Here is a 23,837-nt window from a genome sequence, read left to right as displayed (position 1 = left end):
CAACCAGGAAGCAGGGATAGAAGAAATAGCGTTTCTCGTCCCCCGAGCAAGTGTTTGTTCAAGCTGTCCAAGCCAGTGTAACCTTTGTTCAACCATCTCCCGAAATGAACATTAGACAAAACGGAATTCCGAAGGTCCAATCCCAGATGACACCACTAATCGGTCCGCGGCGTCGCATTGTATTCTGCCAACAACCAGCGACCCGCACCACTCGGTCAAACTGACCCTCAACCGCTCACGCGGCTGCTCCTCGCCCGGCAAAGGCGGTCAAGCCACGCAAAGACGCGGGCACGTCAGAGCCCGCGTGGTCCGGAACAGCGACAGCCGGTGGGTATCCGTGGTGTGCCTGCGAACCGACGGCGCGCCGCTGCGCGCGCTTTAGGTCTGTAAAAACTCAATAAGACATCATCTGGGACCACCACGATCACCCCGTTCCGGAAGGGTCACTGCCCCCTCGACTCTCCCTCAAACACCATGTTCCTTTCTCCTTGGCCCTGTCCCACTGCCCGTCCCAGGACTCCAGCGGACAGTCACCCATGCCCCAGCTGTGAGCCATGCGGCCGGGCGCCGCCATACGACACCGTGACCGATAAGGCCGGGCTGTTTACTTTATTGGGTCTCCGCGCCCGGTCCGCCGCGCCCGGTCCGCCGCGCCGCGGCGCCGGCGGGCCCGTGGACCGCGCGGACAAAGGGAGGGCCATTCCCGTTTTTGAGCGGTATTTCACTCGATGCTGCTACCACGCTGCTATCGCATTTGCGAGCTAAAGTCACACATGTGACGACATATTGGCAGGGTTGGAGATACGGATGTACGGATGTCATGGAAACCCAATTAGCACGTGTGATAGCGCACGCTGGCAGCCTGGCAGCGGCCGTAAACAGGGCCCTGGCCCGGCGCCTAGATCTGGCTGCGTGCGGCGTGCTTCGATGACGTCACCCACCCGGCTCCGCTCGCTCAGCCGGAGCGCAGGGGTTAAGCGCCGCTGCACCGTTGCAGCGCGCAGCGATACCAGGGTGCAGGTGGTCACGGGCCAAACCTGATATCAGCCCTGAAAATGTCACCCGAGGTCACCAAATCACTGACCGCGTTCGCCCCCAAGGGTACCGCACCGCACCCACCAGCCCCCAAAGGCTTCAAAGACCAACCAGCAGGCCCCTCAGCCGCTGCCACACTCCATATGCACAGGGACGTCTGACCCCGTCCCGCTCCCCCGCCGCAGTCGGCAGTCGCGCTGGCAACCAGGCACCGAACTGTGAAAACAGGAGATCAGGCAGGCGCTAACCCACAGTCTGGGTCCTCACGGAGCGCTCCCACGACCACAGCTGCCGCGGTGGCGCGCTTCAAGCGTCCAAAAGCTCTTGACGAAGCAACGAAAAAAAAAACGTCCACGACCGTCTCTCCCAAGCCGATATTGCCAGCCTATTCGATTTGTAGCACGAGATGTCGGACAACACCATCCAGATTAGACAGCGCGTGACTCCGCAATGACGCAAGTCGCGCGAATCTGTCTACCCGCTGATTATACATCGACAGCTGACAGCCATGACAATAAGCTCCCAAGAGCTGGAAAGTGGCGCCTTCGCGGTCTGCCCACAAAGCATCCCTGCTCTCGAGAGCGCAGGTTACTGCGCCCATCAATCTGTCGCGGCACCCGGCCAGTTACACAACAGCGAACTCGGCCCTTCGCTTACCTGTAGTCAGTGGCATCTACTGACAAACCTCGCGTCATGAGTCGTCACAGGCGGTTGGTTCTCTGCCTCCCAGCTCCTGCGCTGCGCTGAGTCGCAAGGCACCGCCCTTCTGAGTACCATGCCACCACTCCCTCTTTCGCCGTCACTATTCATAGCCTCTCCGTCACTCCGAGTGTCACACAACGAGAGAAGCCAAAAAATTGTTGAGACCATGACCGATGGTCCGTCCCCTTCGCTGGCTCGTCTCTGACTGTCCTATATCCCGCGCTCCCCTCGTGCCTCCCGCCCCAGCCCGCCCGCTCCGCTTATCTCTCTCCCTCCCACCCTCCCTCCCTCTCCCTCGCTCTCTCCGGCATCTGTCTGCCCTCGCCCAACGCCTCTTAGCCGGGGGGCCGCTAAGTTGCCATTGACCTGTGACTTGCCGAGGAGGGGGGGGGGCGACTATCGCCCTGCTTTTTCTGCTGCGCAGTTTCTCCATCCCATGCCTAGAGTAGGGATGCGGACATACCGCACAGCGTCGCTGCAAGTAGGTATACTGAAGCCGCTTATATAACGCTTGTGATAATAATCGTCGACATGTGTGATGACAGCAGCCGGTGCGAAATTTACGGTTCAAACGATGACACATGCCGTTGGCTATGACAGGGATGGCAGGACAGTGCGCCAGTTTAGGTGACAGCGCTGACAGGGCCGCGCGACAGCGGTGACAGCAATCTGACCTGACTGTAATGCAGGCTGGGACAGCGCTGGATTCGACAGCGCCGCGCTGCGCCCGATGCCTTTGAACGCCCAAAGTTTAACAGGCGATGTTTTGCGCCGTGTTTCGCCGTTCAATTATGACAGGCTATAGTTAGCTTTGTAGCTGCTTGTCTGTTGGCGAATTGGCTACTAGGCGACGGAGTGCCTTGTAGTGCGCCCGTCCACCGGCCCTGCCCCGTACCTTTCCGTGTGTCCGTGACCAAGATTATCTGTCCGTGACCCCGTGTCGGCGGATATGCCGGAATGTATGTCCTTGTCTGTCCGTGACTTCAGCTCCGTCGGTACTCCTGGCTGCCGGTGCGCCAGGAATATGATCGTTTCTGGCGTATGTGCTCTCGTGACCGCTGATGACCGCGTGCCGCTGCTGTCCGGATGTGAGTCCTTGTCTGCCGCTCACCGATACTCGGTCCTCCTCCGCGACACTGGATCCTCCGTCCCATATACTCGGTCCGCCGTCCCATATACGCGGTCCGCCGTCCCATAAACTCGCTCCTCGTCCCTGACACCCCTCCTGGGTCTCTGTCTGCAGGTGGCGGGCTCCGGTCGGCTGGCGCACCTCGCTCGCCAGCCGGCCACGCCGCCCATGCCCCCGATGCCGCCGATGCCTCCGATGCCGAGCTGCGGGGACACTTTTACGGACATCTGGCAGGATCTGCAGCGGGCGGCGGCCGCGCCGGCCGGCGCCGCCGTCTCGCTGGGACAGACTCCGCAGGTCGGGCACGTGGCGCCCGCCCGGCAGGTGAGGAGACGCCCCCGGGGGACCCGCGGACTAGACTGGCTCTCTCAGAGTAGTTCAGAAGTAGGTCCTTCAGAGCACGCGCCCGCGGGCGGTTGGTTCGGGCCAACTAGACTAGTCAACAAAATAGAGCCATTACTTTCACAGGCCATCCCGCTGAAGTTCGCGAACTTGGTATAGTTTCGTCCAATGTTATCCAAATGTCTGGCTGAATATATGGCGCTCCCTCCAGGGATGCTCTCGTGATTTCGCTCCATTTCTGAATTAATAGGCAGTGACTTAGCTGAATGATGTTCTGCTTTTTCTTTTGAAACTGCCAATAGCGTGGTTTAAAAGCGGGATCTGTGTGTTCGTTTCAGACTAGCTTTATCTGCTGCACTCTGGATTATTTAAATTCGTTTGCTGTGTCTCCGACTGCACTAATCTGAGCTGTTTAGTGTTTACCGTCATGTCTGTAGTTTTATGCCTCACTCTATTGTTATCGGCTCTGTGACGTCCAATGCTAGAACTCTGGCCTGGAACTCTGACGCGCAGCGCACCGTAATATTGATATGGTCTGTGTAGTACCGCCCACGAGGTGCCCAGTCAACTGTAAACGATATATTTGCTCTATAAGGGCAAATACTAATGCATTGTAGAAAAGCAATTACCAAATGTCGTCTAACCTTTGACAATTTGTCCAGTGACCTGAAGCATGGAAATCGGTCTTTGTCCGTTCAAATGGTTGATTTTCTACCGTCCATTAGTTTCTGAGTTACTCTGTGTGTGTGTGTGTCAGTTCTGCTCCGATCCATGACTCCCAGATACAGGGCGCCCGTGTGCTATGTAAGGAATGAGACAGGATGGTTACCGCCGACGCATTATCTGATTATGGTGGCCAGGCTGACCTCCGGGCAACATGTTCCTGGCAACACACTTTCCATCCTCACATTGATAACGACTCCAGCCATACTCGGAGAGCAGAAACGTTAAATTACATTGGTTCCTAATATTGTAATTACATTTAATATATTTATTTCTTGACCTGTTTTTATTGCTTTATTATGGTAAGCTGATTTTCTTGTCAAAGTTCTGGTTTGAATATAACTGTACACATAGACTGCTCTATATCTAACACTGTAGTACTACAACTTAATCTATGGTTACATAACTAGGGTTATACGCGGCTAACCCTTCAGCTGACCATTTGGGCGCGGTATGGTTAGCCGTGGTGTACCCTGTCCTCGACTGCCCTGTTTAGCGCCTACCGGAGCCATGCCGGAGCTGAGGTGGCAAAAGGGAGAGCATCTGCCTCTGATTCTTACATAATTAGGACGCACTTCTCTCAGCCATGAAAAGTTCATAAGACACAACCCATTTAAAGATATTATATAAAGCCTTTCACGTGACAGCGAGCTGCGACCACCGTGCCTGGCCTCGGTGGACGGCCGTGTCACCGCCGGTGTGGGGACTGTGACAGCGCGCGGTCGTCTGAAGGGGTGCCACCGAGCCGTGTGATGTATCCGGCACACCGGCCTGCCGCCGCCTCTGATCCCCACACCGATATAGCGCTGTTTATGTAACGGCCGGCCGGTGGATTTGATTTGCTCCGTGCATGTGCCGCACGTGTGCCCTCCGCTCGGGTATGACACGCGCCACTGACGCTCACAGGTGTCGGCTGCCGGTGACGCGCCGTCTCACTTTCTGGATACTTATATACTCCCTGGACATTTTCCTTTTGTTCGTAAACCAATAAAGAGACTGTCAATAATGCGGTCTTGTTCTTTCTCTCTTTTCCGTTAAATCTCTCGTCTCTCTTTTATCTCCTCTCGGCTCTCGCTCTTCTTTTTCTCCACATGAACACTCGTGTCACACACGCCGCTGCATACATTACGCCGAAGTCTTCCATACAGCGATGCAGGATTATTTTCAACGGTTATACGTCCGCCGTAGGAGGCGCCTCGTTGTGGCTTCTTCTGATCCTCAATAGGTACTCGCGTGAAGAATGGACTGACGCGAGCTGCGACGTTTGTCTGTTGTTCATTTTCGGTAGAGTCCTACGTCCACGAGTTGACGGGCTTTGAGCTGGATCTGTTAGATTCTGTCGTAAGACAGCCGTTAACGTGTGTCTCTGATGACAAATCTCCGCTGACAGCCGGTGCTGCTCTCTGCTGACAGGTGGTGCCGGTGTCGGCGGGGCCGCTGCCGGCTGGCCTGCTGCCCGTGCCCGTGCCCTCCTCTCTGTCAGCCCCGCTGCCCGCTGCACCGGCCAGCGACGGCCGGACCGGGCGCGACGCGGCTGCTCAGGTGAGAGATGGGCAGGGAGAGCGAGAAAGAGGGAGATGGAAAGATGAGTGGAATGAAATAATGTACATGTTTTGACCCACAAATCGTGCTGCATAACTCATAATTCTGATGAAGGAGCGTCCTTATTTATGACTGGAATCATTGACATCCGCCAAGGAAAATCTTGCAATATAAGCTGTTGAAAAAGTTGCCCTTCAGTTCCGTTCAAATATCCCGGATCTGTTAATCGAGGCATAAGCCATCATGGCCTTATCCCTCCCCGATATAGACTCCCCATATGTCACGCGTATGAGCCCCGCGGGTTTAATAGAAGGCACGGCCAAAGGTGGTATCGCAGTACAGCGCTGTCCTAGACTTTACCGGGTGTCACAGCCGCCGACTGTGATATAACAATCAATACAGCCATTTCAGTCAGCCGAGCCCGACCCCCACCACATAAATACTGCGCTTACTGGGCGAAACGAAGCAATTTGGCGGCAAAGTTCTTGACTAACAGCCAATTTCGGGACGTTATTGCACCTAGGTTTGTGTGGAAGCTGGGCTGACGCAGAAGCCGTCGCGCCCAGGCGTCGGGGCGACACCCCGTGACCTCTGCCGAACACCTTTGAACCGGGCTGGGTGGTGGAATCCAGTTATGCCGCCGCTGCTTGTCGGGTGGGATGGGGCTGCAGCGCTGCAGAGCTGATTCTGGGAATGATCCGATCTGTCGGCATACTGCGCTTATAATCAGACTGAGCTGTAAATGAACGCGGGAATAGGATTACGAGCCTATTCCCGTATTGTGAGTATTGTGAGCCAGGAAACAACTGAATTGTTATTCGAATGTGATTGAGTCATTGCGGCCAATTCACGGTCGGCCGCATCTCTACGCCCGTATGTACTGTGTACACCCAGTGGGTAACTGACTCAGGCCTCCCCTGTATGTAGTTAGTGACTAGCTCACGTCGTTCCTACTCTAATGTGCGGCTGGCCCAGGTCGTTCGTCCATCCAGTTAGAAGCTGGCGAGTGCTAACGGGCGGTCATACTCATGACTTGCAGTGCCGGAGACTCGAGTATAGCCGTGTAGCATTTGCCGATATTTGTCCGGTCCGTATCCGGCATAAAACAAACAGCGCGCGACGGCCTTTTGAAGACGATATTGGATGAGGAGCTAGTAGGAAGTCGCGCAAATAGAACGGCCCCGACCTTCATAACATAGACCTAGAGTTTTTGTATGCCAGCGACTTGCTGCTGCGTGTCTCAATATTTGGGTTGATTACGACTGTTGGTCAAACAGCAGTTTTTCTCCTATGAAGTATTTTTGTCTGCACGGCACGCCGACGTCGCGCCGGCTGCGCTGATATCCTGTTGACCAGTGACGTGGCTTGCCGTGCTCATACGCGAGGTCATCAGTACTCGGCTCAGCGCAGCCGCGCGCATCGGAGACCCTGTTTGTTTGTTTGTTTGTTGGGGGTTCATGGCTTCCATCGGAGACCATCGGCCGCTGCTCTGTCCCGGATGGTGTGGTCTGGAGGGAAGCGACCACGATTCGCGCCTCTCTCAGTCGCTTTCCCCTGCCTATCAGACGGCGGTCCAGGGGGGCGCCGAACGGTGCGTGCCCCTCTCGGCCGCCTGTCTCCCCCCCCGCGCGCACGGTGGTCCAGGGGGACCTGGTGGTGGTTCGTGCCCGATTCTGTTGGCGTGATGCTGACATTGGACGTGGGCAGCTCTCTCCAAGAAAGGAAAATGGTCCACTGCGTGGCTTATTGGCTTTATTCCCACCGAACGTCGGTGTCTTGAAATACAAAGAATATCGCAAGACCGACACGTATAATAGGGTCGAGAAAGACTCGGGTTACTGAATGCGCAACATCCATTTCACGAGAGCTTGCTAACTCTAACCTGCACTCCCCCTGATTGTTTGAGCACCGATCCTTTTAAGTTCTTCGCAAACAGTGCGAAATGGTGGCTTGCATTTAAATGACTTGCATATGGCAGATACGTCCCAATCTCGTGCACTTGAAGTGAAGTGACTGAGGTGTTGTTTTTGCGTGTCTCTGCGTCTAGTTTCCAAGCGATGTTATAGTTGCAAACGTTTGCGATAAATAACAGCTACGATTTGCAAATGGTAATGGTAATTTGGTCTTTTCTTGCCAATGTAAGAGAGCTTCTTCAAAAATATAGTCTAAGTATTTTGTTAAGTCTTCACGTGGTGATACCTTTAGCTTGCTCCTATTCGTATGAGACAAACAAGTTGGAAATGCTCATATCGTTTTTCCTGAGAATTTACATAATTGTGTCTAGTGGACTATGGGGGACTCGTCGGTTGGTCCATTTCAATGATGCTGTCACTGTCTCTTTCTGGGCGTTACCATGTCGAAGCATGGCCTTAAAATGGAGAAATGGACATTGTTGACATTCAGCTGCTGTTCACGGTGCCGTTGAACCCAAATCATCAGCATTACCCCTCAATGAATTTCTGATGATCACCTGTCATGGACACTTTGAAACATTGCTGCTTTCCTACACAAAACAATCCCATATTGCTTTGCTTTTCCAGTCTGCTTCTTTTCTTACGCTGGGAGTTCCGTAGCATCCCTTTTTATTTTCGCTCGCGCCAACTTAAGAAGCCGTGTGTCGCGGGCTGACGGAGGGCTCACCTTTAAAGTTAGTGGCGGTGTACCTAGTCAAAATATAGGCGTACCGGCAGTGATGCAATACAAACTTGGTATGTGTGTTCGTTCACGGTTCGACCCCCAGGTCCGTTTTACTGTTGCGTTTCGTTGTTCATAATTTTGTCCGCTACGTGGGAAACCCCTTCACAATTCCTCCTCCATAGAACAGTGTTGTGCAGTAGTCCTTTGAGTTCCATTCAGTTTGAATAGCTGATTGAACGCAATGAGCCTGACTACCGGCGGTAACGGGGCCTTCGAACGCGTTATGGGCCGGATTTCGCCCGGGATCCGGGCACGATCGGTCGCGTTTTAGAGAGGATTTCCTAGCCGCCTCGAAGGATAAAGGTGCTGCTATTGCTGCGCGGTGCATTTTACGAGGATTTAGGGAAGGCGATAAGAATTCAGTCTTGATGACAACGTGTATGTCACTGTATGGAAATAATGACGCGAAGGATATAAGAAATGATGGCTTGTTCATGGTCACTCATGAACGCTCATGAACGGTTCGTGATCAGAGCATTGTTTGCGAACAGATGACCTTGAATGAACGAATTTTGTTTACTATCAAAGAAACAAACAAGCAAACCGTGCTCCCGAATGGCTCGTGAACAAGTATATGAGCAGCGAACCCCGAGTCAGTTTGTATATCAATGATGACTTAGAACGAAATAGGGGAGTTCTGATTCCTGAAATCCAGGAAGAGATTATAGAGCTGCCTTGCCTTATAGCTGCCTTGTCAGTTTCCCTCTCAGCGGTATCACGTCAAGGCCGATCTGGAATGTTTCACTCAGAAGCTTACCATTGTTATGATGAACAATGCTCTACCGGTGGCTTCGGTAATGGGGCACTATAAGCTAACAGCAGACGCAGCATTTCTGCGGCCCCGCTACCTAACAGGTTATTGTGTCATGTGCGCAACTCCGCCGTCTTCCAGCGTCGCCCGACTTGCCCCGCTGCCTGCCGCGGCCCAGGAACCAGCCAGTCCGCCTCCCCGAGATCCAGACCCAGACGGGCTAGACAGAGCTTAGCTGTGACAGTAAATCATATCTCGGAACATTTGCGTATAACCTCATCACATTCGATCAATGTCCCGCTGGGAATTTAATGAGTCGGTGGAATTTAGTGTGCCTGAAATGTTTGACAACTTCCCCGGAAGGTTGAAAAAAAAATGCAAGCGTTCTATCCTACTCTTATCCTTACCTTCTCTGGGTACCCGAGACTGTAGTCTGCTGTGCTGCGCCGTCTGTCATTGAGACCGTTGAAATTCCGGATGATTGGTGACATCAATTACCTACAGACACTGGACAACAAATGACTAGAAAGGTACAGCTGGTTTTGGCTCGTTATCCAATAGCCTTGAATGGGATGGTGTTTCGCTGTCATTAGAAGCCCTGATGCTGGTGTTCTCGTTGAATTAAATCGGATACTGTTTATGATCCGCCTGCGGTACCGGGTTCGTGTTTTCGCTCTCTGTGCCTCCGGCTGGTTCGCATCGGTGCCCAACTCCACACAGGCTGTGGCCGGGCGGCTCCGGTTAATCAGCTCTGTGTCAGGACAGGTGAAACCCGCCGCGCCGGTGCCTTTGACAGGGTAGCCGGCGCGCGGGCGGCGCTCGGAGGGCCCGTGTCGCCGGTGGCGCTCAGCGCGGCGGCCGTGGGCGTTTGTCAGAGGTCGGTGCTCGCGGCGGGTGCGCCATAACCGCCGCGCCGCCGGTGATGAAGGTGGCTCAAAGGCCAGGATCAGACCGCAGCCGCTGAATGGGTCCGAGCTGGAGAATGGATCGCCACGCACAATGTCGGAATTTACTCACTGGAGCAGGCTGACCGTGCACGGCGCGCCGGCTTTGTCGAGCTGTCTTTGGGAGATGGTAAATTGCTCAATTGTCCGGAGTAACTGCTGGCTAACGGTTAATAAATTGTATCGCGACATCCGGACTGGCGGCGAAGAGACCTCAGACGCTGGAGCGCGTCTCCTTCCGAGACTGACTGTTGGAGTGAAGCAGAGATGTGATGGACCCGCGTCTTCAGACGTCCGTCTTACGTTCGAGTCACCGTCCGCTGTCCGCCTGTCGACACACCTGGCGGGCGGAAGTGGCAAGCTTCCGGTCCCCGCGTCGGTGAGTCTCCTCATGCTTGGCCGAGCTGCCTGAGGGGGCGGGTGGCTGTCGTCCCTCTCAGACGATCTCGGCCGTCGCTCGTCGTATCACTCTCCGAGTGCTGTCCCACTTCCACCTGCTCGTGACTGTCACCGGTGCAGGAGACCGGAATGATGCGTGACGCAAACGTCATCCGGTCATGTCCGGTGAACTGTGAGGACTGAGGATGGCAGTGCAAAGTGCAAACCTTCAGAGTCTGTGGCCGTATGCCGGTGACACTGGGCTGACGCGACTGACTCGGGGGCGCCGAACCTTGGGAGTTGGGACCTAGAGCTGGTCTGATCTCTTCGATCGTATGGCTGATCAGAACGCTCTGATCGGTGCGATGTTGTGACATTGATTGCTCATATCATCGTGTATGTTTACACCAGCCGGTTTTGTTCCAGGTTTGTTTTTCCACCTTTTTTGCTCGTTATTTTTATTGGCCCACTCAGGGTGCGACATAATTGATTGGTGACTTGCAGTTGATGCAACAGCTGTGACGCTCCTGAGGCGACTGAATCACTTACACTGTTTTTCGGAAGTTTGGATCATATGTATCTATAAGATCTTTATGGTTAGGTGGATGTTGTGGAGCGCTATTGATTTTTTTATTGCATCAGCGGATCATGTTGAATTATAGACCGGTACCGGCCGGGCCGGGTATGTAGACTGTAGAGTATGTGTTGAATTTAACCCTCGCATGTGTGCGGCGTTTGCCAGCTTCTAATGTGTAGGGGGGGGGGTCGGTTGGACCCCCCCCCCTTGCCGTTTGGCCCCTGATCGAGCTAGAGCAACGCGGAAAAAACGAGCGTGTTGCCCGTGACGAGAGGAAGCCGATGATACCCAATTTTAAGGTCCTGGGTCATTGGTTGACCTTCCAGGTCAGGTCAATGACCCAAAGTCGGGAAAATCGGGACCTGTTAGAAAGTCGTAAAGTGTGGCTGCTAAGGGGTTTTTCGGGGTGCTGATCACGAATATCGTGTTAGTTTTGATCACAGATGATGTCTTGAAGCATTTAGACCAGGTCGGGTCAGGTCAGGTCAGGTCAACCAGTAGGCGTCGTGACGGGTATTCGTAGTACGTGTCAACACCCTCTGACAGCTTCGTAACATGTTACGAAGTCACCAAAACTACTTCGTGAATGTTCAAATGGTTGCTAAATTCGAATTCAGCTCCAAAAACTAGCCTAGAAACATGTAAAACTCGAAAAAGTGACCCGAGGTCACCCGAGGTCACCAAAGGTCAATGACCTGACCTGACCTTCAGGTGACCTTGACACACACACGGGAGTAACATCAAATAACATGTTTGAACGTTTGAAACCACGAAAAGCTTGCAAACACGCGGCTAGTGCGAGCCGACATACGCGAAATCGCGATTCCGGCCAAACATGGTCTCGGAAAAGAGGTCACAGGTCAAAGGTCATTTGGGTCAGGGTCATGAAATTTTCAGGGTAGGTGTAAAATTGATCAATGCGAGGGTACTGAAAATTTCGTCGCGATCGGCCGCTTTTTACGCGAGTTATTCGCGAAAAACCATGGGGGGGGGTCCATCCGACCCCCCCCCCCTACACATGCGAGGGTTAATTTTTATGGGCTCATAAATATGCATTGTTTTCGGTTTCAAATAAACTTTTTTAGTGTAACGCTTTCCTCTACAAACGTCATAACATAACATGAGGAAAGATTCCACAGTCGTCTTCACATTTGTTTCTTTCGCCTCTCTCATTTTGTTGGTTCAAAGGTATATCGCAGTTAACGAAAGCAAACATTATTGCCCCGTGTCAATCCTCGCTGCTACATCTCCAATCCGAACCGCTGCACTGACCACTCTGTGTGCCCGCAGCTCAGGCGGCGCGGCTGACGTCTGTGCGGGTGTAGACTGGGTGAGTGGTGACGGCTGTGTCTGTGTGTTACAGCCGCCCGCTGAGGCCCCGGCGCACCCCGTCCGGCCGACCCCGGCCCCGGCCCAGCCGGTCCGCCCCGCCCAGCAGCTCGACTCCTGTGACCGTCTGCTGCGGCTGCTGCAGAACACGGACGGCGGTAGGTGGGGGTGATCAGTGCGGGTGGCCGCCGGACAGGTGGGGGTGAGCAGAGCGGGTGGCCGCCGGACAGGGGGGGGGGGGGGGTGATCAGAGCGGGTGGCCGCCGGACAGGTGGGGGTGATCAGAGCGGGTGGCTGCCGGACAGGTGGGGGGTGATTAGAGCGGGTGGCCGCCGGACAGGTGGGGGGTGATTAGAGCGGGTGGCCGCCGGACAGGTGGGGGGGGGGTGATCAGAGCGGGTGGCCGCCGGACAGGTGGGGGGGGGGGGTGATCAGAGCGGGTGGCCGTCGGACAGGTGTGTGTGTGGGGGGGGGGTTCACAGAGCGGGTGGCCGCCGGACAGGTGGGGGGGGGGGGGGGGTGGCCGCCGGACAGGTGGAGGGGGGGGGGGTGATCAGAGCGGGTGGCCCGCTAGGTGTGAGATTACACAGGGGCGCGGGGCCCGCTGGTCAGCTGCAGTCCCAAGTCCGGGCGCCCAAAAACCCCAATCCATCACCATCATCAGCTGTAGGTGGTAGCGCCGGTAACTGGGGGACGAAGACACGACCGTCAGGTGGGAGCTCGGTTCCAGATTAGGCGTGCGTTCGGCATCTGGAAAATGAGGGATAATTTTCCGGGACCACCGGTCATTATTTGGTATTGCAGGGACCATCGATGCAATAAGTCACGTTTTAGATTGCTATTGTTTCCCTAATGGTTCTATTACTCGTTGTCATATCCGTGGTGCAGGGTGTGAGCCTAAAACTCCGAATGCTACCGGTGATCCCGGAAAATTAGCCCTCATTTTCCGGATGCCGAACACAGGCTAGATGTGTTGGAACGGACCACTGTTCTGTCGCCACTGTTCGCTAGAGCCGGCTGCATGCTGCCGGTTCTGTCATTTATGGAAGCTACTTGCTAGCGTTTTGCGGTCTCTCATTGTTTATCAACAGACCCCACGTAAATTTCTTCAATAAGAAGCCGAGAAGCGCCAGCAATGTGGCAGTATGCTGATATAGAATCCCGACACCGAACGGCACTCGACCGGTCGGCGACAGTCGGGGGTGTTGATAGGGGTTCGGGCGGCCGGGACGGAGGGTGATCCGCGGGGGTGTTGATAGGTGGATGCCCGGGACGGCCGGCCGGCAGTCGCCGAGAGTGGTGCCGTGATCGATGGCCGACAGAAGACGGAGGGGAGCGATACCGCTGCCAGGAGAGGGACGGGACTCGGATCGCGCCGGCCCGGCTCCCCTCCCCCTCCCCCCTGTCTGCCCGGACTGCTCCTGACGGCCGGCTGTGTCCGTATACTTATACACCGCGGCAGTGAATAGGCACAGCGTGTCCGCACACCGCTGCAGTAAATGGCGCCGGTGTGCGCCCACTAATTGGTATGCGGGTGGCGCTCAACTCAATAGCCGGTCTCCGCACGGCGCGTTGCAGTCAGACATTGCCAGCGCTCAGACTGAGGCTCGGGCAGTGCGGTTCGTAGGAAGGTGAACATTGCGAGCTGCGTGACGGCATGCCTTCCTAATGATTACATCTATCGTCTATCGCCTCAGTAGGGTGCATTCACACGAGATGGCAGCGTTGGAATACCATTAGTGATCAGTTTATCGTTGTGTGCTAACACAGTTCCTGGACGAAATGCGACGCGAAGTAATGCGCACCCGGATATTTTGTTGAGCGGAAATTTCTTCTAGTTATGAGCAGTTGGCAGACATGTCTTTCATGAACGATTGTTCGTTAATGAAACCTACAATTGATGTTTGATGTCTGCATGAATGACAAGTTCATTTCTGATTTGGACGCTCGTCTCGTTGTTTTCATTGGAATTTCTATTTATTGAGCCAGCATGAAAGCATTATTCATAATATAGATTTATTCATTTTTATTTGACTTTAACGCAGGCAAATATATTTTTACTCGTGTTTATGATACGACTTAAAGATGCACACTGCGTGGGTATGGCTCTCGCGAGATTAAGCGGTAGTTTGTGAATTTTTACATTTCCGCTTATATCTGAGAAACTAATCGATCTACGATGAAGTCATTTTACACGATCGTGACCGACTTGTTACCCAACAAGTCGATCGCATCTTCAACACTTAAAAGCTTAAGACGACGAAGATATCGCCTGAAGTACACTAAATTTTCTAAGTGCAAAACCTACCGCTAAAACCGGCGAGACCTGTACATGACGTTTATTAGCCATCTTTTATTCCTTACCTTACCTGTTTCTGTCTCTGAAAACAGAGACCGGGGATCGGTCGGTGAACGAGTTCGTATGCTCGGGGGCACCTCTGGTTCAGTGTTGCCACAGGGTGTCGTCGGCCCCTGTGCAGTATGCAGTGTGCATTGCACTCGCGGTGTTGTGTGTAATCCGACCGGTGTGCACTGTTTTCAGGGGTAGGTATGTACATATGTACCTCGGTACACCAGCTAATGGCCTCAGACGGAGGCTGTTGTTGTTGTTGTTTTTTCCCCACGCAGCGGTCGCTACGTAGCCTCTCGGCTCTGGAGGTACCTGGCGGCGGCCCCCAGGGCCGCCACCACGCCGCTGCCTCGGACCTCCTCCTCGCTCGGGTGTATGTTGCCTAGATGTCGTAGGCGTAGTCGCATCAGTGCCGGGCAGCGTAGCAGGATGTGTGCCGGCGTGTCTGCCTCCTCTTCGCCACAGCAGCGGCAGCCGGCCGCCCGGCACGTCAGCGAGTTGCACTGCGCGCAGTCCCGGCCGGGGTTCCTGCCGATCCGATGCAGGTACTGCGCAGATCCCGACCAGTGACCAGCGCGCAGTTGGTGCACATCAACCGCCACCTCTCGTGGAGTAGTGCTGGGCAGCGGTGCGGGTAGGTGGCCGTCCATCAGCCGCCTATACCAGCCGTCCGGCCAGTTGCTGATCGCCTCCTTTCTGGCCATCCGGGACGCCGCACGGTACACTGTGCGGACGTCAACCGGGACTCCCTGCTGTGGGAGGGCGGCGGCTTCCTTGGCGATAGCGTCCACCCGCTCATTTCCCTCCAGCTCACAGTGGGACGGCACCCATTGGAGGTGGACCCTACGGTCCCCGCCAGCCACCAGTGCCGCCATGTGCTCCCAGATGGCGGCACCTAGAGGGGACGTCTGGGCCGCTGGTCCTCCTCTCAGCGTCGCAAGTGACGCCTGTGAGTCGGAGCATATGATGATATCCTGTTCGAGGGGTGGGTGCTCCAGGAGATGTCGCACTGCCGTCTTCAGCGCCACCATCTCAGCCCGGTAGCTAGAGCATATTTTTCCCGCCGCCTCTCGCAGAGCTTCCGTCGTTCCGTCTGGGTGTTCGATTAGGACCCCGGCACCGCCATTCGTCACTCCGCCGGTCGCCGACCCGTCGGTCCAGGCCCACGTCGCACACTGGGGGAGCGCTCCCAGGCACGCCTCCGCAGCGCTTCGCCTCATCGACGCGGTCGCTCCGATCGGGAGCGGGCCGATGTCCAGGCGGATCGTCACGTTTTCCGTCGCTGTCCACGGGGGCGGCCTCGTGGCTAGGCGAGCCTCGACGGGTAGCTCCACGCCGGCGCGGTCCCACACCGCTCTCCCTCGGTCTCTCCATCCGGTCACGGACTTGAGGCGCGGCACGGGGGCGGCCTCCGCCACGAAGTGCAGCGGGTCCTCCGTTTCAAACTTTAGGCAAAGTTTTGCCTAAAGTTTTGCCTAGCGTCAGACGGAGGCTCGTTGGTGGGGGTTGTGTCGGACCCTGTGTACTCTGTCTGTAGTGAGTTGTGTCCTCTGCTTTCAGGGGTACCTCGGTACACGTATGTTGCCTCAGACGGAGGCTCGTTCGTGGCCACGGTGGTGCTGCCCAGCGGCCGGTCTGTCCGCGGCGGGACCGCCCCCAGCCGGGACCAGGTCAGTGGTCCCTCCCCCTCCCAGCCGGGATCAGGTCAGTACCCCGCCCCCTCCCAGCCGGGACCAGGTCAGTACCCCAGCCGGGACCAGGCCAGTACCCCCCCCCCCCCGACCCCAGCAGGGACCAGGCCAGTGGTCCCTCCCCCTCCCAGCCGGGATCAGGTCAGTACCAACCCCTCCCCAGCCGGGACCAGGTCAGTGCTCCCAGCCGCGACCAGGTCAGTGGTCCCTCCCCCTCCCAGCCGGGACCAGATCAGTACCCCTCCCCCAGCCGGGACCAGGTCAGTGGTCCCTCCCCCAGCAGAGACCGGTCAGTACCCCCAGCCGGGACCAGGTCAGTATTACCCTTCCCCAGCCGGGACCAGGTCAGTACCCCTCCCTTCCCCAGCCGGGACCAGATCAGTACCCCTCCCCCAGCCGGGACCAGGGTCCAATCTTACCAAATGCCGTGAATGCGCATTCACGGCATTTGGTAACATTCAGAACTATTCCACATTTACTTATTCATTCGTTCAGGCAACATTCATTATCATTCACGCTATCAAAATCATTAGACAAGATAAGAGGGGAGTAAATAAAAGGGATATTTTTGCATCAGAGCCGTTAACTCCGGCCAGTGCTGCCAAATCCTATTTACGCCATTGGTAAGATTGGGCCCAGGTCAGTGCTTCCTTCCCCTGGGCAGTGTTCTTCCAGGTCATTTCTTCTTTCCTTACAATACATGTCACAATCGTCGGCCTTACCATGCACTACATTTATCTTGTTAACGTTAACCACAATATACGATCCGTCTGGCCGGTGGGGCCCAGTATGCTGACTCGGTGTAGCACGTGTCTCGGTGTGTCTGTCTGTGGGCGCGGGCGCGATATGCTGAGTGCTGACGCGGTGTAGCACGTGTCTCGGTGTGTCTGTCTGTGGGTGCGGGCGCGCGGAGGCGGCTGACGGATGTGACTGGGGTGATTATGTAACCGGCGCCCGGTGACGGCGCCATTTGACGCGGACGTGACGGTTAGGATTCGGCCGGGCGTCGGTCAGCGGCGGGGGACGCTGGAACGGGTACCGCAGCGACTGGTGGGTTTGACCGGCTGCTGGCGGCTGCCGCCGAGCCGCGAAACGGTCCGACAGTCGGCGGCGGGTGGGCCGAATATACCAGCGACTCTGTTCGCGATAGAGCGAGATCCGTTGTCGCGTTGTGCTGTTTTGCTACCCAGACGTTCAAAGTTTTGCCTATTGTTGTCTCATTAGGGGGAGGGGGAGTTTGGTCAATGATTCTCTCAATCTTAGTTGTGAAACATCGCAAGTCCTTGAGTTCTGAGAGTGACGACATACTCTCAGAGGCATTTTCGGCCTTTCCAAAAAGTTTCAAATTATTTGCAAACTCAGTTGTGTCTTGTTGTTCAAATTATATATGAAAATTGAACACCACCGGACTAAGAATACACCTCTGCTCCGAATCATGTTACTGGAGGTAATCAGACGGGCCGGGCAGCCAGTCCTGGATGTCTGACGGCCTGGGTTACAGGATAGCAGCAATATGGTGTGACGGCGGCCAGCTGCGACTGTTTGACCGACTGACTGACACATGATATTGTAACATTGCATTTTTTATACACAATACAGCGTGGTATATTATATATAATAATAAACTACATTTATAGTTCAACAAGCTTATCACTATAAATCGTTTTTTTTCGGGCTAACAATTTTTTACCTCTTAACACCCAGCCCGAAAAAAGCGAGTTATACCTAGTCATTTACCTGAGGAACATTAAAAATGGCACTTCATCGACAAAAATATCACTTCTGCGTAGGTGATTAAATGGATGCAGGTGAACCTGACGACGAGCAACGGCAAGAACACGTAACAGTCAACACCATAACAAGCTGCTTTAGCGAGCACACTTCGTAGAACGTACGTTATTGTAAGCTATTCATGACGTTCAATGTACATTTTGTGGTGTTTTGTAGTTCGCAGTCGTTTTGGCAGTTTCATATCAATTATTTCAGACTATAGAGAACCCAGCACAGATACGGACCAAGTCAACCGTTATCGCTTAGTTTTGTCTCGGGTAGTGCGCCATTTTTGGGGCCATTGATCCCTTCATTTTCTTCACAACTCACGCAATACACGAGCTCAGTAGTGCGAAGCTCCGTATGATATTAATGGGACATGACTATTAGCAATTTGCGAGCTCCTGATCAAATGTTGATCGCGTTTGACTGAACCTTCGGCCCACCAACCGCCTTCGGCCCCCATCGGTCCTCGGTGTCTGCTGTCGACTGCTCCGTTATGTGGACTGATCCACTCGTGATGTGGACTGATCCACTCGTTATTTGGACTGCTCCACCCTCGTTATTATAATTTGTGTGCATCATCCCCGCGCGCATGACTGATTGGCCGGCGAGTTTTCCTGAGAGCTCCTGGCTGATGCAAGAATTTTCCAAAGTTAGTTAGGAAAGAAAATGAAGATTGGTTGGACTATACTGTGCCGGTACTTGAAGGCAATGTCTAAAAATGGTCATGACGCAACAGTGTCGCCTGTTATTATTCACATGCCGAGCAGCGTTGATGTGCTTGGAATGTTGACTAGAATGGCAAAAGGGAGGCATTGCTCTCTGTGATTTGGCCGCGATCTCGTTGTTAACTGTTATCTGTACTGTAGGGTGACCGTGAAATGCGCCGTCCTTTGACCGTGACCTGTGTGTGCTGTGTCCAGGCGGCCTCTCTGGCGGCGGCGGCTGCCCTGAGCGAGCTGGGGTCCCCGACCCAGCCACCAGCAGCGACTACAGTGACAGCGGCAACAGCGGGCGGCCGACCGAGCGGCGGCGGGGGCCGGCAGCAGCAACCACCGGCCGCAGGTGAGCAGTCCCAGCGCTCAGACGCGGACACTGACCGGCGACCGCGTCAGCTCGGCAACTACTCGGCGCCCTACTGACCAAAATGGGCCGGCGACCAAACCACATTGTAGTGCGGAGAGCTGGCTCTCAGCTGATGTAGGTATGTATCAGTACCGCACGTGTGCTTGCACGTGCGCCCGCGCTGAGTCCTGCGCCGTCAGTATTTGTCAGCCTTCTTGATCTCTGCGTTCTTGAAAATCTGTTATTGCTGATTGGGTCTCCTACGAGACTGTGTCTCAGATATTCGCCCAGCATCGGTGTGCTGCATTTATTGTGATCAAAGCAGTCAGCCTTGCGCTTCTGCTAAAACACGAGGCGTTAAATTGGCCAGAAAATGGTCAATTCTCTTCCACATGTCTGATGTCAACGCTTTTGTGGCATCCACTTCGCAGGAGCTCCTTGCGGATGTGTGCGGGCGTTGTGGTCGGCACTTCAGTAGCATGTTGTCATATCACAGTAGATCGCATCTTGTGCTTGACATGCATAAAATGGGTTGCATTTTATACGATAGCTTACAATGAAATGCGACCGCAAGTACTTGCCAGAAAGACCGACGTGTGGGAAAGTCAATAGTCCATTATCAATAGTCAAGTGAAAAAGTTGATGAACTAAACCAGACAATGCGACCATAGAGCAGTGGGCGGCGCCACTGACCGCTGCGGCAGTGTCGCCGGCCGCGGGCCAAACACACCGGCGATGGTACGCGGCGACCGCGGCCGGAGAGTCTGCCCGGTGTCTGGGACAGCGGGGCCCGTCTGGAACAGCGGGGCCCGCGCCGGCTGCCGAGCCCCGCCGGCGAGCTAACGACTCAGCCGGTTTTATCAACCGGACTGGTGCTTTTCGTGGCCGGGCTTTTAACCCGCGCCCCACTGGGGTCTGTGTATAACACGCCCTACTGGGGGGGGGGGGGCTATTCATAGCCCCCCCCCCCCTCCTAACTCCGAAACTACTGGGCCGATCGTCAAAATTCAAACGGCGTCTGATAGCCCCGGAAAAACTGTCGAGCGAAACCTAATTTCATTGACCTCGAGGTCACCGATGACGTCACAGGTCAGGTCAAAGTAAAAATTATTAGCACTTTGGCTTGTTCACATTTTGGGCTCTGGCCGCCGTCTTACAAGTCAGATCAGGCTCATTTTTGGTTTCCACACTCGTCAACAGATGCTCTAGATACCTTGAGGGTACCAAACTTGTACTTTGATTTTCAGGTCAGGGTCAGGTCATCACAGGTCACGAAAATATTATATCATGCGTCGGTCACGTGATACATGTTTTATGGTCCATTTAGGCAATAGATTTCGAATTTGATGTCTGTGTCATTCGAGGTCATTTTGAGTCGAATTTAGCTTCGGTCAGGTCATTTTCAGGTCAAAAAAGGTCAAATTTTGAAGTTAAAATTTTTCAACAAAAAAGGTGTCTATTGGAGGCAGTTTGAGCTCAGGAACACAATGGTACCATTTATATTGGTGTACGGTGTCAAATACGTACTGAAAAAATGATTTGAAAAATTAATAATTGTGAATTTTTTGCAATAATGCGTATAACTTGGCCATTTTTGAAGATATTTAGCTAAAACTTGCTAGAGTTAGTCATTATCATGCGTTCTGTCACATATATTCCGTTTTTTTTCGAAAAGTCAAAAACTTTTTGAAAAAACATAAAAATATAAATTTTGAATATTTTTATATAAAATTTTCGAAATTTTCAACATTTTGAAAATCCGAGATAGCAGTTTGATAGCGCGTTCAATTCTGAGTCCTTTCATGCAAAGAAATTGGATCTAGCTTAAAAACTGAGCTCTTGGGAGCGATTGCCGTGGTTCAATGTTTTGCGTCGAAATCGGACGAACATGACGTCACTCTGACGTCATTTCCGGCCGGTCTATGGTAGCTACGAAGTTCAAATTTTGACACAAGGTGTCAAATTGATGCAGCCGAAGGTACTGAAAGTTTGGCGTCGATTCGTCAAGCGGTTTGGAAGTTATTGCAGAAAAACGGGAGGGGGGCTATAAATAGCCCCCCCCCCAGTGGGGCGCGGGTTAAGAGATGACGAGAGACCGGCGAATATTCTTCTAAGTTGTGGTTTTGGAGCGTCTTTAAGAATAGAGGAAAAAATGTTTGGTCAATGCCTTATCTTCTTAACAGGTTTCGCCTGGTCAATAACCTATGAGCCATAAATGTTGGTCGCACATCGTGCAATTTATTTGAAGTGGGCTAATCTCCAAGTAAGTTGTAGATCAAGTTTCAAGTTTTTTTTTTACGAGCACCTATGGTTCTGCAATCGATAGCCCTACTAACTATTACTGTCCCCAACAACGGACTGTTTCGATAAGTCGTTTCTGGTTAAAGTGGTTGAACCCGGAGCCGCCAATCATGTGCTACTCAAAGCCTCACCAACGATTGCAGTAAACCTGGTTGACCTTTCTCTTCGAACACTACTTATTTCGTGAGTGCAAATTATGTTACTGCAAATTGGTCGTGCCTAGGTCCCAGCTTTATGACTGTGGAGTGAATGGTGCTCTCCAGACTGCCGGGACGGTAGCAAATGCAGTTTAATTAACCGTGTGCGGTCCTAACGAGCCAGCCAGCTGGCGGTGACTGTGCTAACGTCTGGCCGTATCCGGGCCGGCGGCTGTCGCGGCGCAGGTGGCCGCTGTGACATTTATGGCGCAGGTGACTGATCTCCGGCTAATGGCGCTGACGGCGCGGCCAAGTCTCAGTGACGCGCCGCCCGGTGACAGGGACGGACTGACTGACGGGTGCTGTCTCCGGCAGGTGCCGACTTCCTGAACATGCTGCGCACACCAGTGCGCGCCACGCAGCCGCCGCCGGCCACCGGGGACATAACGCACAGCCTACTGCAGATGCTGGGACAGCCGGCCGGCGGCCCGGGCGGCCAGCCGGCGGCGGCCGGCAGACAGCCGCACTCTGCCGCCCCCGCCCCCGCCCAGAGTCACGGCCGGCCCAGGAAGTCGACCCACTCCGCCCCCGCCCCCGCCCCGGCCGGCCAGGGCGGCCGCTCAGCCGTGAACGGCGGCCGACACGGCGGCTTCGTGCCCATGCAGGTGACCAAGAAGGGCACGCCCAAGAAGGCGGAGGCGGGACCGGCCGGCGGCGGGCGGAAGAAGCCTGTGACCGGAGAGGCCGCGCCCGCGGCTGCCGGGCCGGAGAAGGTCGCCGCGCCGGCCGGGGGTGCCGCGCCGGCCGCCGCCAACGGGGCCGGTCCGTCCGCCGCTACGCCGGCCGCGGAGGGGCAGGCGGCCGCGGCCGACCAGCCGGGCGCGGCGCCTCCCAAAAAGCCGGCCGGCCGCGCCCGCCTCTTCCGACGGGCGCCCAAAAATCGACTGGCGTGCAAGTTTTAGCGTGGAATAGTACGGGTGCCTGGGATGGTGCGCCTCAGGGACACTCTGGCTTTGGGCTCTGAGGAGTCCGTGGCGTGTTTTAGCTGAGCACAAATTGCTGACGAGAGGAAGGAAGGCTGCGGCGGTGAGAGGGAGGCCATATTTTATCAACACCAAAGGTACAATTAGTTTGATCAACTGACGAGATAACACGACTAGTCTCGTTTGCCTGGTTCGCAATGAACCACTCAATCTGTTTTTCTTCGGTGTGTCTGTAGTAGAATAGGCCGTCCCGAACCGGACTGGGTCCTCTATTAACGCTTCAGAATGTGTATATAAAGCCGGAGCCACGTTGAGGCGGTTGCGCGGCGCCGCGGGCCCGCTCCCTGCGGCGCCGGTTGAGGACAGGCTGTGCTGCTGATTGTGATTGTACCGTCACCACGGTCCGTGGCGTCACCGGCGGTCAGTTAGCGACATTGTCGGCACTGACGTGTGCGCGGCCCTCGGCCACTCGGCGGATAGAGAGCTGTCGGTGCCGGAGTGCCGCCGTGCGCGGCGCCGCGGAGCATGGCCTGTCACCGGCAGGCAGGGCCGCCCGCCGCGCGCGGTGGCTCGTGCAGTGTGTACTTAGTGCAGAGTGGGCGCCGCCCACCGCTGTTACGCGGCTGTGGACGCCGTGTAACGCAGTGTGACGGCGTGACGCTGGCGTGATGTGAGGTGGCGGAGAACCCGTGACGCGGGTTCCGAGACGATAAACCGTAGAACCTGTGATGGGTTCCGAGACAGTACAACACCCCCCAGCTTGGTCCGAGGCAGACTGGTCGGGTTGTAGTGCGTTCGTGTCACGTCTGGCTGGGCCACGTGTGTCATGTCTGTGCGCTCCCGTGCGCCCGTGTCTGTGCGCTCCTGTGCGCCCGTGTCTGGGCGCTCCCGTACGCCCGTGTCTGGGCACTCCCGTGCGCCCGTGTCACGCTGGGCGACCTCCCACCGCCGCCCCGAGCTGACCTCCGTGAGGTGCGGCCACACCGCCGCCGCTGCCGCTGGAGAGTACTCGCACACTGCCCACCGTCCGCCCGAAACCAATACACGACTGCGGCCCTCAGCTCGTCTGTTTGTACAGGGGCTCGGCTCGGGTCGGCCAGCAGCTCCTTCCGAATGCCGGGAGAAGTTGGCGGGGCGATACGGCAAACGGAAGTAATTGGGTTTAGGACCGCAACAAAAGCGAAGTATAGTGTGATTCGCGGAAGAGTTTTCCGAGTTCGTTACCTGCTGATTCTTAACTAACTTTAGATGTGGACTAGATGTGTTACTTTAGATGTGGACTTTGGGTATACTCTATGATAGCTGAATTATTTTCAGTGTCTGAAACTCGAGAATCTTCCAACGAGTATGTGCAGACTGGTACGGCAGACAGAGCGTAAATGCGTAGC

At 55.0% G+C, this 23,837-nt stretch overlaps 1 protein-coding gene across 1 annotated transcript in view; it reads left to right on the top strand.

Annotated features, from left to right (window-relative positions):
- Positions 1-23,509, top strand: part of LOC122391645 (translation initiation factor IF-2-like) — a gene marked incomplete at its 5' end in the record, with an annotated part of 72,479 nt that extends 48,970 nt beyond the window's left edge. The window contains 6 exons of the mRNA XM_043385762.1: positions 2,981-3,190; positions 5,345-5,473; positions 12,184-12,307; positions 16,060-16,169; positions 18,887-19,028; positions 21,842-23,509. Of these exons, the coding sequence (XP_043241697.1) occupies positions 2,981-3,190; positions 5,345-5,473; positions 12,184-12,307; positions 16,060-16,169; positions 18,887-19,028; positions 21,842-22,428 (1,302 nt within the window). The remainder of the gene's footprint in view (positions 1-2,980; positions 3,191-5,344; positions 5,474-12,183; positions 12,308-16,059; positions 16,170-18,886; positions 19,029-21,841) is intronic.
- Positions 23,510-23,837: the final 328 nt, after the last annotated feature.

This window comes from Amphibalanus amphitrite, unplaced genomic scaffold (genome assembly GCF_019059575.1).
Source record: "Amphibalanus amphitrite isolate SeventyFive unplaced genomic scaffold, NRLGWU_Aamphi_draft 000447F_arrow, whole genome shotgun sequence".
Lineage (NCBI taxonomy): Eukaryota > Metazoa > Arthropoda > Thecostraca > Balanomorpha > Balanidae > Amphibalanus > Amphibalanus amphitrite.
Note: the sequence above shows the minus strand (reverse complement) of the source record. Positions and strands in the feature narration are given on the sequence as shown.